Source organism: Pristiophorus japonicus, chromosome 8, assembly GCF_044704955.1.
Source record: "Pristiophorus japonicus isolate sPriJap1 chromosome 8, sPriJap1.hap1, whole genome shotgun sequence".
Taxonomy (NCBI): Eukaryota; Metazoa; Chordata; class Chondrichthyes; family Pristiophoridae; genus Pristiophorus; species Pristiophorus japonicus.
Genome location: NC_091984.1, coordinates 27,322,256 through 27,339,556, shown reverse-complemented (window position 1 = coordinate 27,339,556; position 17,301 = coordinate 27,322,256). Strand labels below are relative to the sequence as shown.

At 41.9% G+C, this 17,301-nt stretch overlaps 1 protein-coding gene across 2 annotated transcripts in view; it reads right to left on the bottom strand.

The window, feature by feature from the left end:
- Positions 1 to 17,301, bottom strand: part of ccdc18 (coiled-coil domain containing 18) — a 235,617-nt gene that overhangs the window by 129,483 nt on the left and 88,833 nt on the right. For both annotated transcript variants that reach the window (XM_070886607.1, XM_070886608.1), the window contains exons 13-15: positions 16,421 to 16,531; positions 14,876 to 15,007; positions 9,172 to 9,306 (exon numbers count right to left, since the gene is read on the bottom strand). In XM_070886607.1, coding sequence (XP_070742708.1) covers positions 9,172 to 9,306; positions 14,876 to 15,007; positions 16,421 to 16,531 — 378 coding nt within the window. The remainder of the gene's footprint in view (positions 1 to 9,171; positions 9,307 to 14,875; positions 15,008 to 16,420; positions 16,532 to 17,301) is intronic.

The window sequence follows — 17,301 nt, the reverse complement described above, 5'->3', positions numbered from 1 at the left end:
GTTTTGGGTCAAAATAAGCAGAGTGGGTCAGAAAGGGACAGAAAGAGTAACAAAGGTAACAGGGCATCACTGACTATGGCGACATCAAGGGAAAGTAGAAAAAAAGTCAAAGCTAAAGGCACTATATCTGAATGCGCAAAGCCGAGGTTGGCGGATTCAGGATGTCGGATTTTTTCCGAAATCAGGAAAAACCCAAAAATCGACCCCGAGGTTGCCTGATCTGTGACGTCGGATTTCTTCTCCGAAATCTGGAAAAAACAGAAAATTGTCCTAGAGGTTGCCGGATTCGGGATGTTGGATTTCTTCTCCGTAATCCGGAAAAACCAGAAAACCGGAATGGCCTTGGTCCCGAGGTCGCTGGATTCAGGATGTTGTACCTGTATATCCAAGTTTGCTGATGATACAAAACTAGATGGGAATGTAAATTGTGAGGAAGTAGCAGAGTCTTCAAGGGGATATAAACAGGCGAAGTGAGTGGGCAAGCACATGACAAATGGAATATAATGAGGAGAAATGTAAAGTTAGCCACTTTAGTAGAAAAAATAGAAAAGCAGAGTTTTTTTTTTAAAATGGTGAGAGATTGGGAAATATTGGTGTTCAGAGGGATCTGGGTGTCCTTGTACACAAATCACTGAAAGTTAACATGCGGGTACAGCAAGCAATTAAGAAAGCAAATGGTATGTTGGCCTTTATTACAAGAGGACTTGAGTATGAGTAAAGACGTCTTACTGCTATTATATAGAGCCCTGGTGAGACCACACCTGGAGTGTTGTGTACAGTTTTGGTCTCCTTACCTAAGGAAGGATATACTTGCCACTGAGGGAGTGCAACGAAGGTTCATTAGACTGATTCCTGGGATGGGGTTTGTCCTATGAGGAGAGGTTGAGTAGATTAGGCCTATATTCCTAGAGTTTAGAAGAATGAGAGTTGATCGCATTGAAACATACAAAATTCTTACAAGGCTTGGCAGAGTAGATGCAGGGAGGATGTTTCCTCTGGCTGAGGAGTCTAGAGCCAGGGTTCACAGTCTCAGAATAAGGGGTTGGCCATTTAGGACTGAGATGAGAAGAAACTACTTCACTCAGAGGTTGGTGAATCTTTGGAATTCTCTATCCCAGAGGGCGTTATATTCAAGTCTTATATTCAAGACAGAGATCGATAAATTTTTGGAAATTAAGGGAATCAAGGGAAATGGGGATAGTGGAGTTGAGGTAGAAGATCAGCCATGATCCCATTGAATGGCGGAGCAGGCTCAAGTGGCCGAATGGCCTACTCCTAATTCTTATGTTCTTATGTAAGGTAGTGGTACAGATTTCGTTAATGGTCAGGAACAGGGGCGGGGGGGTGACAGTGACTCAGGCAGGTAAGAGGACCCAAGGTGCAGTACTGGAGGAGCCTTGCCTTTTGCTCTTATCCAACAGATCCGAGGTTCTTGCTGCCTGTGGGGCTGAGGGAAAAGTCTGCAGGGTGGTAGAGCAAACTGACCACGGCACCATGGTACAGGAGGCCATTCAAGTGGAGGACTGAAAAGCAATGTTGTACTGGTAGGGGACTGCATAGTCAGGGGGATAGTTACTATTCTCTGCAGCCAGGACTGGGAGTTCCAAAAGTTGTGCTGTTTGCCTGGTGCCAGCATTGAGGACATCTCCTCATGCCTGGAGAAAAATTTGGACTGGGAGGGGAAGGATCCAGTTGTCGTGGTCCACGTAGGAACCAAGAACTAGGAATGAGGTTCTGCTGAGAGCTTGAAGAGATAGGGTCAAAATTAAAACACAGAACCTCACAGGCAATAACCTCGGGATTGTGATCTGAGTCACGCGCAAATTGGCATGGTAAAAACAGATTAGAATGTTAAAAGCGTGGCTCAAAAAATGGTGTGGGAAGCCTGGGTTTTGCTTCACGAGGCACTGGCACCAGTACTGTGGAAAGAGGGAGCTGTTCCATTGGGAAGGGCTCCACTTAAACCAGTGTCCTGGCAAATTGAATAACTAGGGCTGTAAATAGGGCTTTAAACTAATGAAGGAGGGGAGTGGGATGATTCAAGAAAGGGTCAATTCAAAAGCAGTAAGAGAGGTGATCTTATTGAAACATATAAAGATAATCAGGGAACTCGACAAGGTGGATGCAGAGAGGATATTTACACTCATAGGGGAAACTAAAACTAGGGGTCATAGTCTCAGAATAAGGGGCCGCCCATTTAAAACTGAGATGAGAAGGAATTTCTTCTCTCAGAGAGTTGTAAATCTATGGAATTCTTTGCCCCGGAGAGTCTTGGAGGCTGGGTCATTGAATATGTTTAAGGTGGAGATAGACAGATTTTTGAGCGATAAGGGAGTAAAGGGTTATGGGGAGCGGGCAGGGAAGTGAAGCTGAGTCCATGATCAGATCAGCCATGATCTTATTGAATGGTGGAGCAGGCTTGAGGGGCCAAATGGCCTACTCCTGCTCCTATTTTAATGTTCTTATGTTCTTAAATGTCAATTCTGTAGAGCAGAGTAGTGATTTGGGTCAAAATTAGCAGTGGGTCAGGAAAGGATAGAGAGTTTAACAAAGGTAAAGATTCATTAGAGACTATGGTAACATCAGGGGAAAAAATTGAAAAAAGTTAAAGCTAAAGGCACTATATCTGAATGTGTGAATCATTTGCAACAAAATAGATGAATTAATCAGACAAATAGAAATGAATGGGTTTGAGCTAATAACCATGACGGAGACATGGTTGCAGAATGTCCAAAGTTGGGAACTAAATATTCCAGGAAGAGATAGGCAAAATGGAAAAGAAGGGTGGGGGGGTAGCCCTGATAATAGAGGATGGGATAAAGACAGTAGAGAGAAAGGATCTTAGCTCAGAAAATCAAGATGTCGAATCAGTTTGGATGGAGCTAAGAAACAACAAGGGGTAGAAAAGACTGGTGGGAGGAGTTTTTTGGCCCCCTAACAGTAGTGTAGTGTCATTCACAATATAAATCAGGAAATTAGAGGTGCATGTAACAAGGGTAATACAGTAATCATGGGGGACTTTAATTGTCATATAGACTGGGTAAATCAAATTTGCAGTATTACTGCGGAGGCCGAGTTCATGGAATGTATTCAAGATAGTTTTCTAGATCAGTATGTTGAGCAAACAACTAGGACACAAGCCATTTTAGATCTAGCAATGAGAAAGTGTTAATTAATAACCTTGTAGCAAAGGAGCCTTTCGGGAAGAGTGATCATAATATGATAGAATTTTATATTGAGTTTGAGATGATTTAGTTCAGCCCGAAACTAAGGTCTTAAATCTGAACGAAGCAAACTTCGTGGGTATAAGAGGCAAGTTGGTTAAAGTAGATTGGGAAACTAGATTAAAATATTACAGTAGATAAGCACTGGCAAACATTTAAAGAATTAATTTATAATTCACAACAAATATACATTCCTCTAAAGGAATAAAAACCCCACGGGATTAGTAGTCCAACCGTGGCTAAAAAGAGAAGTTAAAGACAGTATAAGAGCAGTAAGCCTGAGGATGGGAGGATTTTAGAATTAAGCAAAGGATGACCAAGAGATTGATAAAGAAAGGAAGAGAATGAGAGTAAAGTAGCAAGAGACATAAAAACAGATTTTAAAAGCTTCAAAAGATATAAAAAGAGATTAGCGAAAGTAAACGTGGGTCCCTTAGAGGCAGAGACAGGAGAAATTTTAATGGGGAAATAAGGAAATGGCAGAGACATAAACACATACCTTGCATGTCTTCACCGTGGAAGGCACAAATAACATACTGGAAATAGTGGGGAATCAAGGGTCTAGCGAGAGTGAGGAAGTTAAAGAAATTAGTATTAGTAAAGAAGTTGTACTGCAGAAATTAATGGGACTAAAAGCTGACAAATCCCCTGGACCTGATGGCCTACATCTGTGGGTTTTAAAAGAGGTGGCTACAGATGTAGAGGATGCATTGGTATTGATCGTCCAGAATTCCCGAGATTCTAGAGTGGTCCCAGTGGATTGGAAGTTAGTAAATGTAACCCCACTATTCAAGCCGGGCCGCTATCACGCCGCTCCTTTTAAGAGGGCAACTGGATTGGCATCACCATAATCTAGGTCTGTGACTGGTGCATAGCCAGGCACAGCAGGAATGGCGAGGTCGGAGCGAAGGAGTGGCGAAAGATTGCAGAGCAACGTGATCGGGGCCCAGGAGAGGCGAGGGCCCAGGGGCAGCAAGAACCAGCTCACACTGCGATATGTGTGCGCACTAGGTCTGTGCAGCAGAGCTGGTCTCCAGTCGTCTTGGTTAATCCTTGCCACTGGACCAAGACCTAGCTCTGTCAAGCCCGTGTGGTGGCTGGTGTACAACGGCCACCACACCTTAAAAAAATCCACGCACAGGCATCTTCCACCCTTCAGGATGTAGTTCGGGACCTGGAATATTAAGTCCTCATTGAAACACCTGTGAACGCAACCCTTTTTGGCGTGGAAGCAAGTCATCCTCGATACAAGGGGGCCAAAGAAGACGACTGTTCAAGAAAGATGGGAGAGAGAAAATAGGGAACTCTAGACCAGTTTGCCGGACATCAGTAGTAGTGAAAACGTTAGAATCTATTATCAAGGATGTAGTAACAGGGCACTCAGAAAATTATATGATTGGGCAGAGTCAATAGGGATTTATGAAAGGGAAATCGTGTTTGACAAATCTGTTAGCTTTGAGCTTGTAACTAGCAGGGTAGATAAGGGGGAACCGATGGATGTGCTGTATTTGGATTTGGGGGTTGAGGATTGATTAACAGACAGAAAGCAGAGAGTAGGAATAAACGGCTAATTTTTGAGTTGGCTGGCTGTAATTGGTGGGGAACCGCAAGGATCAGTACTTGGGCCTCAGCTATTTACAATCTATATCAATGACTTAAGATAAGGGGACCGAGTATAATGTATCCTAGTTTGCTGACAATGCAAAGTTAACTTTGGGGACCCACTACAGACCCTATTCACGTCCAGACCGGGATCAAACAAGGCTGAGTCATCGCGCCAACCCTGTTCTCAATCTTCCTCGCTGCCATGTTCCACCTCACGCTCAACAAGCTCCCCGCTTGAGTGGAACTAAACTGCAGAACCAGTGGGAACCGGTTCAACCTTTGTCGTGTCCAGGCCAGATCCAAGATCGTCCCAACCTCTGTCATCGAGCTACAGTACGTGGACGACGCCTGCGTCTGTGCACATTCAGAGGCTGAACGCAAGTCATAGTCAACATATTCACTGAGGCGTATGAAAACATGGGCCTTACACTAAACATCCGTAAGGCAAAGGTCCTCCACCAACCTGGCCTGCCGCACAGCACTGCCTCCCAGTCAACACGATCCACGGCGTGGCCCTGGACAACGTCGACCATCTCCCATACCTCGGGAGCCTCTTATCAACAAGAGCAGACATTGACGACGAGATTCGACACTGCCTCCAGTGCGCCAGTGCAGCCTTAGGCCACCTGAGGAAAAGAGTGTTCGAAGATCAGGCCCTCAAATCTGCCACCAAGCTCATGGTCTACGGGGCTATAGTAATACTCGCCCTCCTGTATGGCTCAGAGATATGGACCATGTACAGTCGACACCTCAAGTCGCTGAGGAAATACCACCAACGATGTCTCCGCAAGATCCTGCAAATCCCCTGAGAGGACAGACGCACCAACGTTAGCGTCCTCGACCAGGCCAACATCCCCAGCATTGAAGCACTGACCACACTCAATCAGCTCCGCTGGGCAGGCCACATTGTTCGCATGCCTGACACGAGGATCCCAAAGCAAGCGCTCTAGTCGGAACTCCTTCATGGCAAACGAGCCAAAGGTGAGCAGAGGAAACGTTTCAAGGACACACTCAAAGCATCCTTGATAAAGTGCAACATCCTCACTGATACCTGGGAGACCCATGCCAAAGACCGCCCTAAGTGGAGGAAGAGCATCCGGGAGGGCGCCAAGCACCTCGCGTCTCATCGCCGAGAGCATGCAGAAACCAAGCGCAGGCAGTGGAAAGAGCATGCGGCAAATCAGTCCCACCCAGCCTTTTCCTCAACAACTGTCAGTCCCACCTGTGACAGGGACTGTGGTTCTCGTATTGGACTGTTCAGTCACCTAAGAGCTCTTTTTTTAAGAGTGGAAGCAAGTCTTCCTCGATTCCAAGGGACTGCCTACGATGATGATGAGGTGGGAAAGTAAGTTGTGAGGAGGATGCAAAGAGGCTGCAAAGGGATGTAGACAGGTTTAAGTGAGCGGGCAAGAACATGGAAAATGGAATATAATGTGGAGAAGTGTGAAGTTGTCCACTTTGAAAGGAAAAATAGGAAAGCAGAATCATTTTTAATGGTCAGACTAGAAAATGTTGGTATTCAGAAGGGCTTGGATGTCCTTGTACACAAATCACAGAAAATTAACATGCAGGTACAGCAAGCAATTAGGAAAGCAAATGGTATGTTAGCCTTTATTACAAAGTGATTGGAGTACATCATCATCATAGGCAGTCCCTCGGAATCGAGGAGGACTTGCTTCCACTCTTAGCATGAGTTCTTAGGTGGCTGTACAGTCCAATACGAGAACCACAGACTCTGTCACAGGTGGGACAGATAGTTGTTGAGGGAAAGGGTGGGCAGGGAGCCTGGTTTGCCGCACGCTCCTTCCGCTGCCTGCGCTTGATTTCTGCATGCTCTTGGCGACAAGACTCGAGGAGCTCAGCGCCCTCCCGGATGCACTTCCTCCACTTAGGGCGGTCTATGGTCAGGGACTTCCAGGTATCGGCGGGGTTGTTGCACTTTATCAGGGAGGCTTTGAGGGTGTACTTGTAACGTTTCCTCTGCCCGCCTTTGGCTCGTTTGCCGTGGACGAGTTCCGAGTAGAGCGCTTGCTTTGGGAGTCTCGTGTCTCGCATGTGGTCTGCCCAGCAGAGCTGATCAAGTGTGGTCAGTGCTTCAATGCTGGGGATGTTGGCCTGGACGAGGACGCTAATGCTTGTGCGTCTGTCCTCCCGAGGGATTTGTAGGATCTTGCGGAGACATCGCTGGTGGTATTTCTCCAGTGACTTGAGATGTCTACTGTACATAGTCCACGTCTCTGAGCCATACAAGAGGGCGGGTATTACTACGGCCCTGTAGACCATGAGCATGGTGACAGTTTTGAGGGCCTAGTCTTCAAACACTCTTTTCCTCAGGCGGCCGAAGGCTGCACTGGCGCACTGGAGGTGCTGTTGGATCTCGTTGTCAATGTCTGCTCTTGTTGATAGGAGGCTCCCGAGATAAGGGAAGTGGTCCACGTTGTCCTAGGCCACGCCGTAGATCTTGATGTCTGGGGGGCAGTGCTGCGCGGCAAGGACAGGCTGGTGGAGGACCTTTGTCTTACTGATGTTTAGCTCAAGGCCCATGCTTTCATACGCCTCGGTAAATACAGCGACTATGTACTGGTGTTCAGCCTCTGTGTGCACAGACGCAGGCGTCATCCGCGTACTGGAGTAAAGAAGTCTTACTACAATTATACAGGGCCTTGGTGAGACCACACCTGGAGTACTGTGCACAGTTTTGGTCTCCTTACCCAAGGATTAATATACTTGACATAGAGGGAGTGCAACGAAGGTTCATCAGACTGATTCCTGGGATGAAGAGAAATTGAGTAGACTAGGATATATTCTCTAGAGTTTAGAAGAATGAGAGGTAATCTCATTGAACCATATAAAAGTCTTACAGGGCTCGACAGGGTAAATGCTGGGAGGACGTTTTGGCTTTCTCCTGCTTCTATTTGCAAGTTGGCTGGTTTCCTCCTCAGCTGAATTAGCCATCAGATCAAGACATTGAAACAAATTCTCCTTCACCATGGCTTCCGTTAGGTTTGATACCCTTTCGAAACCATTAAAATTGTTTGTAATTATCAGAGGACTGTAATCTGAACCCTTCAAGGATGTTGGCACAATTGCTGTTTGATACTCAAATGAGGCAACATTCAGTAGGTTTGACAGTACTAATTGATGGGAATGATTCCCAAGTTTGCTGCTGACACAAAGATTTAGGCAGATGTTAGGACTATGGAGGAGACTAAACAACTGCAAACCGATCTCAATGAGGTGGGGGAATGGGACCCTGTTTGGCAAATGGCATTTAACTTGGACAAGTGTAGTGTTATGCATGTGGGCAGGACTATTGCTAAGCGCACTTACACCTTAGAAGGATCAAAGTGAAGATTGTGATGAAAGAAAAAGATCTTGGTAACATACTTCATAACTCTGTAAAAGTTCACGACCAATGTCGTTAAGCTATAGCTGAAGCAGATAAGATACTGGGCTGCATTCACAGTACTATCCATTGCAAAACAAAGCATACCATTTTGTCCTTGTGCAAGATCGTGGTTAAGCCTCATTTAGAATACTATGCCCAGTCTTGTTTCTCCTCACATGGTGGGTGATATTGAGACTTTGGAAAATGCCCACACAAGGGTAGTGAATATCTGGAACTTGCTTCCTTCAAAAGCCTGTGGATGCAGAGTCAATTAAAATTTTCAAGACTGACAATGATAGATTTTAGTTAGGCTAGGGTACCAGGATATTTGGACAAAAGTGGGTAAATGGAGTAAAAGTACAGATCAGTTATGATCTAATTGAAAGGCAGAACAGACTCAAGAGGCAGAATGGCCTACTCCTTTTCCCAAGTTTCCATTTTTCTAAGGCATCACAACTGTATGGGACAGGCAAGATGGTCTTTTCCTATCTGATGTTTTGTATTTTCAGAAAGCCAATAGAGCACTGCAGAGAGTTTCCTGATATAAAGCTTTTAGTATGTAACGTCTGCATGGCCACAGCTTTTCCAGTGTTATAATTTTTGGGTGCTGGATTTATTGATTCGGTTGCTGCATTTCAGTGCATGTGTGGAGTTAATTTGCAGAGGACTCTGGAAAAAAAAGTCCGAGCACAGATGTACATTAAGAGGCGATTCGAAAAAACACAAAGCATTATCTAGAAATTTAACAACACATGCCCATGAGTAAAATCTCACTTCAAATAAAGGCTGCTATTTCAGGCTTGCCAGCAATTCACACCACTATATTTTAAGTGCGTTAAAAACATTAATATATGCAAAATCTTTTTATAAAGTTAATAATTGTGTGCTTCCCAATGGATTGATACAGTTGAAATAAGAATTATAAAAACTTTTTTTTTTTAAATAAAAGCTTGCCTGTCTGGCTTCCTCGAGTTGGAATTCCAATGATTCAATTCTGCTTTGATTGGTACAGATCTCTTCCTGAAAAGTTGATATTGTGTGCTTTTGTTTTTTCAACTGTTGCTGCTTCTCTTCCAGTTGACTTTCAAGCTTAACAAAAAAGAAAGATTTGCATTTATATAGTACATCTCATGACCTCATGCCATCCCAAAGTGTTTACAGCCAATGAGGTACTTTTGAGGTGTAGTCACTGTTGTAATATAGGAAATGCAACAATATCAAAATGAATCTTAAAACCACCTTTCAATTTAAAGAAACTGTTACTAACTAAGAGTGCTGCATTATGTATCTTAGAATAGAATATCAAGATCATGCAAAAAGGTTCAGAGGAAGGCTGATAGGTTTGCATCGCTTAAGAATGTTTATTACTGAAAAAGTTCAAATCATTTACAAGCTGTTTGAGGTGATGTAATATCTTTGGTGCAACAGGTAGGAATGGAACAATATGAGAGATCCACAACATAGGTGGACTACAGAGAAAAGATGTTTGAGGAGGATGGAGAATCGAAGAGGACAAGGAGGAAGAGGATAAAGTAATGCTTGGGCTTCATGCCAGCTGCAGAATGACTAGTCCAGTGTAAAAGGTTCTGCGGTGGTCCATTTTCTGAATTTAAATTCAACAATTTTACAAGAGATTGTTAACCTGCAAGGGAGCAAAGTATGAACATGCACAACTTCTTTGTTGATGTACAAATGCAAGGCAGAGCAAGCTGTGGAATGCATTCCATTGGATTGATTAAAAAACTAATTGTAAAAGAAATATAAAAATCAGCAACCATATTTTATGGCCACAGGCTGCACATGTTCATTAATTTAATTTCAATAAGAAAGTTAACCTATACATAAGAACTTAAGAATAGAACAGGAGGAGTAGGCCATACGGCCCCTCGAGCCTGCTCCACCATTCAATAAGATCATGGCTGATCTGATCATGGACTCAGCTCCACTTCTCCGCCCGCTTCCCATAACCCCCTTATCCCTTTATCGTTTAAGAAATTGCCTATTTCTGTCTTAAATTTATTCAATATCCCAGCTTTCACAGCTCTCTGAGGCATTCCACGAATTCCACAGATTTACAACCCTCAGAGAAGAAATTTCTCCTCATCTCAGTTTTAAATGGGCGGCCCCTTATTCTAAGATCATGCCCTCTAGTTCTAGTCTCCCCCATCAGTGGAAACATCCTCTCTGCATCCACCTTGTCAAGCCCCCTCATAATCTTATAGGTTTCGATAAGATCACCTCTCATTCTTCTGAATTCCAATGAGTAGAGGCCCAACCTACTCAACCTTTCCTCATAAGTCAACCCCCTCATCTCCGGAATCAACCGAGTGAACCTTCTCTGAACTGCATCCAAAGCAAGTATAATCCTTTCGTAAATATGGAAATCAAAACTGCACGCAGTATTCAAGGATGGCCTCACCAATACCCTGCTTTTAGATTCCATTGGCCTTCCTGATCACTTGCTGTACCTGCATACTATCCTTTTGTGTTTCATACACACGTACCCCCAGGTCCCACTTTGCAATCTTTCTCCATTTAAATGATAACTTGCTCTTTGATTTTTTTTCTGCCAAAGTGCATGACCTCACACTTTCCAACATTATACTCCATCTGCCAAATTTTTGCTCACTCACGTAGCCTGTCTTTTTTGTGTCCTCCTCACACATTGCTTTTCCTCCCATTTTTGTATTGTCAGCAAACTTGGCTACGTTACACTCAGTCCCTTCTTCCAAGTCATTAATATAGATTGTAAATAGTTGGGGTCCCAGCACTGATCCTTGCGGCACCCCATTAGTTACTGATTGCCAGCCAGAGAATGAACCATTTATCCCGACTTTCTGTTTTCTATTAGTTAACCAATCCTCTATCCATGCCAATATATTGCCTCCCAACGCCGTGAACTTTTATCTTGTGCAGTAATCTTTTACATGGCACCTTGTCAAATGCCTTCTGGATGTCCAAATACACCACATCCACTGTATCCCCTTATCCACCCTGTCCGTTACATCCTCAAAGAATTCCAGCAAATTTGCCAAACATGACTTCCCCTTCATAAATCCATGCTGACTCTGCCTGACTGAATTTTGCTTTTCCAAATGTCCTGCTACTGCTTCTTTAATAATGGACTCCAACATTTTCCCAACCACAGATGTCAGGCTAACTAGTCTATAGTTTCCTGCTTTTTGTCTGCCTCCTTTTTTAAATAGGGGCGTCACATTTGCAGTTTTCCAATCTGCTGGGACCTCCCCAGAATCCAGGGAATTTTGGTAAATTAGAACCAATGCATCTACAATCCCTGCCGCTACTTCTCTTAAGACCCTAGGATGCAAGCCACCAGGGGATTTACCTGCATTTAGTCCCATTATCTTACTGAGTACCACCTCCTTAGTGATTGTGATTGTGTTAAGTTCCTTCTCCGCTATAGCTCCTTGACTTTTAGAATATTGTTAGTGTCCTCTACTGTAAAGATTGATACAAAATATTTGTTCAGAGTTTCTGCCATCTCCATGTTCCCCATTACTAATTCCCCAGTCTCGTCCTCTAAGGGACCAACATTTACTTTAGCCAATCTTTTCCTTTTTATATACCTATAGAAACTCTTGCTATCTATTTTTACATTTTGTGCTAGTTTACTTTCATAGTCTATCTTCCCTTTTCTAATCATTTTTTTAGTAATTCTTTGCTGGCTTTTAAAAGCTTCCCAGTCTTCTGTCCTCCCACTAGTTTTGGCCACTTTGTATGCCCTTGTTTTTAATTGTATACCGTCCTTTATTTCTTTAGTTAGCCACGGATGGCTATCTTTTCTCTTACACCCTTTCCTCCTCACTGGAATATATTTTTCTTGAGAGTTGTGAAATATCTCCTTAAATGTACACCACTGTTCATCAACCGTCCTACACCTGTTATCTCACAGAAAAAACAGTAAATTGCAGAAAAGAATCAATAAATTACAGTTTAATGGATTCACAAAAGAAAGATGTCAGAGTTACACTGCTGAGTTCAAACTTAAAAGTTTTTGTGCTGCTGAGGAAATGGGAATAGAATGGCAGGTCATTTCAACGAGATGAGAACTTTGCCAAAATAAAAGTACAAGATAAAACCTAAAGATAAAGCCTAAAAGGAAGAAAGATAACTGAACTGATCATTGCAAGTATCGAAGACTAGAAAAAGAACCTGACGCTTGGGTTTTGGCAGGATGTGAAAATGACTTTTCTGTTTCCACAGTATATATAAAGGCAACAGCTATAGCACAAGAGTTGAACTATGACACTTTCAATGGTGGTCCTATTTGACACATGCGGCTGTAAATTGCGGTCTCTCCTGGCGTGTACGACGTGCGCACGCACCCGAAGAGGCCTCACAAATACTGGTTCTCAGCGCATGCACATTGCGCGCCGAGAACCAGCATTTGCAATGTCAAAATCTCTTTCGCACGCATCCCCGGGAGAAGAACATACACAGGCAGAGATTTGGACTATTTTCCCAACTTCTGCCAGCGAATGTCCTTCCAACTTATGCCTGGTAAAAGCAGGCATATAGCCTATTTTTACCAGCGTAAGAGTTTTAAAACATAGAAAAATTGAATTTTAATCATTAATTTGTGTGTTAAAAACCCTGTCCATTTATGTAAGTTTATTTTTAACCCTATTAAAAAACATTTTTTTAATTTAAATTCTGAAACATTTAATTAAATTAAATTTCAATTCATTTTAAATATGAGATTTTTAAAAATGTATTGTATTTATTTATTTATTTCTGTGTTTTGGGGGGTATTCTCATTGATAGTAATGGGAGCTCGTACAAACGGAGCTCCCTTTATTATCATTGAAAATACTCCATGTTCATTGGTGGTCCAGGCCCACGTGATCCCAGGTTACGCTTATGTTCCTGTGATGCGTGTGCCCATACGCTGGGCTGCGCATCTAGGCCTCGGACCGTATGTATACATTCCTCCGGGACCAACCAGGTACATTCAGGGGAAAAAAAATTGTCGGAGGCGTCAGCCCACAGGAAGCCTCCGACCGCAATTTTCAGGCCTACAAGTTCATGAGAAAAACAGCTCTGTCAGACATTGGACCCTGCAGGTCAACAGTACTCTATAAGCAGCAAAAGGTCTACGATTTCCATGTTTACATCAGTGATATTTGCACAGATCATAGTATTATCACTGCAATGCTGATAGGGAACATGGACAAATGGACATTTGATATCCTGCCAAACTGCATGGTTGTCTGCACAGTAATTAAATGAATTGGAACCACTATGATGGCCACGTAAAAACTTGTTTTCCTAGCAACAAAGTAAAATTAAAGCCAGTGGTGATTTTGAGGAACATTTTTTATAATTCAATATCCCTTCGCTCATCATGGATGCTGTATCGGCCTACAAATTGGAAACTACAAATTGGAATCACGAAGAAATTTCAGCCGATACACACTTCTGTCAATAACACTTTCAAAAGCACTCTAAAGCATTTTTGGGAAAATGGATAAGCAAAATGAACATGTATTTACTTGCACAAGCCACATTAGATGGGCAATTATGGGATTATTAGTAGATTATGCATGCATGCACAGCACTTGTCTGCAGTGGTTTTGCAAAGCAGAATCCTTGTCTCCTAAAAGAAGCCAAGCTGAAAGTACTAGAGAATCTATTGATGAAACGATGGTGACAGACAACTGCTGACTCAATTACCAGCAATTCACAGAACTTCTTCCAATAACAGATCTTATAGAAACATTTAAGATAATGAAAGGGATAGACAAGATAGAGGCAGAGAGGTTGTTTCCACTGGTCGGGGAGACTAGAACTAGGGGGCACAGCCTTTAAATACGGGGGAGCCAATTTAAAACCGAGTTGAGAGGGAATTTCTTCTCCCAGAGGGTTGTGAATCTGTGGAATTCTCTGTCCAAGGAAGCAGTTGAGGCTAGCTCATTGAATGTATTCAAGTCACAGATAGATAGATTTTTAACCAATAAGGGAATTAAGGGTTATGGGGAGCGGGCGGGTAAGTGGAGCTGAGTCCACAACCAGATCAGCCATGATCTTGTTGGAATGGCGGAGCAGGCTCGAGGGGCTAGATGGCCTACTCCTGATCCTAATTCTTATGTTCTTATGTTATGTAACTGCAGCTTCAAAGATTGAGTTTTTCTAATGTAGAAGAAACTAACATTTCTCTTCTGTTTAACTAAATTTGCTAATGTTTTAATAAAACTCAAGTACTGTAAATTTTTATGTAATTTTTCTCCTGTTCCACAATTTTTTTGCATTGCAATAGTTTTTATGATAATTGTTGCAATCAGATTTACATAAGAGTAACTATTTAAGAAGAAAAAATGTACAGATAAAAACTGCAACTGATTATCAGCCACATCAGCTCCTTTGAAACGAAAAAAACCCCAGAAAAATCATGGCCTGTAGTTATTAAAAAAAATTACATCATTGTTCTCATGCAACTCCTAGTGGACATTTTAAGAGCAACATTTCCATCAATGAGTGCAGCCCAAAGTTCCCAATTTTAAAAAAGTAACACTTATTTATTTTTAAAATTCACAAATATCAAGACCATAAAGCTTCAGAATCCTAAGCTGCTTGATCATACCACCAATAATAGTCTACAGTATATCTTGAAATAATTAGCATCAGAACATAATCTTACAATTTCAATCTGTTTCTCCAGTTCATGGCACTGCTCAGTTTGAATTTTCTTGATATGTTCACGTGCTACAATATTTTCTTGATGTTGCTCCTCAATGAACTTTTCCAATTTACTAATTTCTTTATTCTTTTCCTAACATTTTGAAGAGATGCAGCAGTAAAAATTAAACTGTTGTGGATAATATTGAACATATCTTCCAGCACATCTATATGTAATTTTCTATACAAAAACATAACATTATTCTTTGAATGTTTCACATACAAGTCATGCTATTGGAGGGAAGAGGAAAAGAGAAGGACACCGATTTTTCCAATCAGGAACTGTGTGTTTACTTAAATGACCAAGAATAATCCTTCTCAGATAAGCATTTCTAGGTTCTTTAAAACAGTAAAGGAATTTCAGCATGTTTGGGTATTATATTGTTCTGCATTTAGTACTTAAAAAAATGCGCTTGGTTTCAGTTTTTAGCCAAAGCTTTATTAAAATGTATTCTTGGGATGTGGGCATAGTTGACAAGGCCAGCATTTAATTGCCTGTCCAGAATTGGCCCAAGGTGGTGGTGGGCCGCCTTCTTGAATTATGATGAAGGTGCTCCCACAATGCTGTTAAGTATGTTCGAGGATATTGACCCAGGGACAATGAAGGATCAACGATATATACAAGTCAGGATAGAGTGTAACTTGAATTTGGAGGTGATGGTGTTCTCATGCACCAGTTGCCCTTGTCCTTCTAGTTGATGGAGATCATAGGTTTGGGAAGTACTGGCGAAGAAGACTTGGTGAGTTGATGCAGTGTATCCTGCGTAGCCACGGCAGAGGGGGTGATGTTTAGGCTAATGGTCAAGCGAACTGCTTTGTCCTGGATGGTATCCAGTTTCTTGTGTTGTTCCAGATGTACCCATCCAGGAAAGTGGAGAGTATTCCATCACACTCGCCTCCCCCCGCCCCCCCTCCCCATACAAGAAGTTTTAGGATTCTCATTTTCCTTTTTGTTTTAAAGGTGAAGTACTTCCTTTACAAAAAATTCTAAAAAGGAAATGTACAGTTGAAATTTTACAATAAAATGCAAAGTATATTTCAAAGTTTCAAAACATGTTTTAAACATTTTTCAGAAATTAAAACAGTTCACCCTTACTCATTTGGTTTACAGATCTACTAAATTTTGGATTTCCAAGTTCTACAATGAAAGCAGTGATTCCAAGTCACAAAAGCAAAATGTTAAGGGAATTCAGTTCAATGCTTAAATGTTGGAATTACTCAAAATATATTTTTGGGATTATAGCAAAACATAATAAATATTCAAAAATGTCCAGACTTGTTTAAAAAAAACTAATTTTCAGTAGATATGGATTTTTGCATTATGGCCATAATATTGCCATTTTACAAATGACAATAAGACTTAACAGGAATTTTTCAGAAGTTTAAAAAGTTGTAACATCTTACATAGGAATTAGTCACTGCAATTCACTCTGTTGCTCAAAAAGTATTTAAAAATCCAAGTCAATATTGCTCATTATTTGTCATTTAATCGTTATCCCAATTTTACCGTAAGTTCTTGTTCGTGTTCAATTGCTTTTACTGCGTTGGCTGAGTAAGCAATGGTTTTCTCCGCCAACTGTTTCTCCACGGCGGAAAGCTGCGACTTTGTTTTTCTTAGCTGTCAAACAGATGGGTATGGCTATATTAAAGTATCCTGAAATAATCAATGTTTATTATTCGATATGAATACAATAGGTAGATCAACTATCCAGAAAACAGACTTAATTAATTTAAATTCTTCGGCCTTTCACTGAAGCACCCATTCCTCATGCATAAAAACAGAACATTCCTGTAATCCTTTTGAACCAATGTGCCATTTTTGGCAAGGCCTAACATGCACCCAATTTTATGAACCTTAGATGGTCAGAAAACTGTATATTCCTGAATTTCCAACATGCATGCACAATGGGTGAAGTTGCTGGCTCGGGAATACAATCAATCAATTATCCCTATAATGTTGTAATTCTATAATCTGAAACAGAAAAAAATATCAGTTTCATCACAGAAACCTTAATCATAGAATCATAGAAATTTATAGCATGAAAGGAGGCCATTTCGGCCCATCATGTCCGCACTGGCCGACCAAGAGCTATCCAGTCGAATCCCACTTTCCAGCTCTTAGTCCATAGCCCTGTAGCTTACGGCACTTTAAGTGCACATCCAAGTATCTTTTAAATGTGGTGAGGGTTCCTGCCTCTACCACCCTTTCAGGCAGTGAGTTCCAGACCCCCATCACCCTCTGGGTGGAAATTTCCCCTCATATCGCCTCTAAACCTTCCCCCAATTACTTTAAATCTATGCCCCCTAGTTGTTGACCCCTCTGCCAAGGGAAACAGCTCCTTCCTATCCACTCTATCCAGGCTCCTCATAATTTTATACACCTCAATC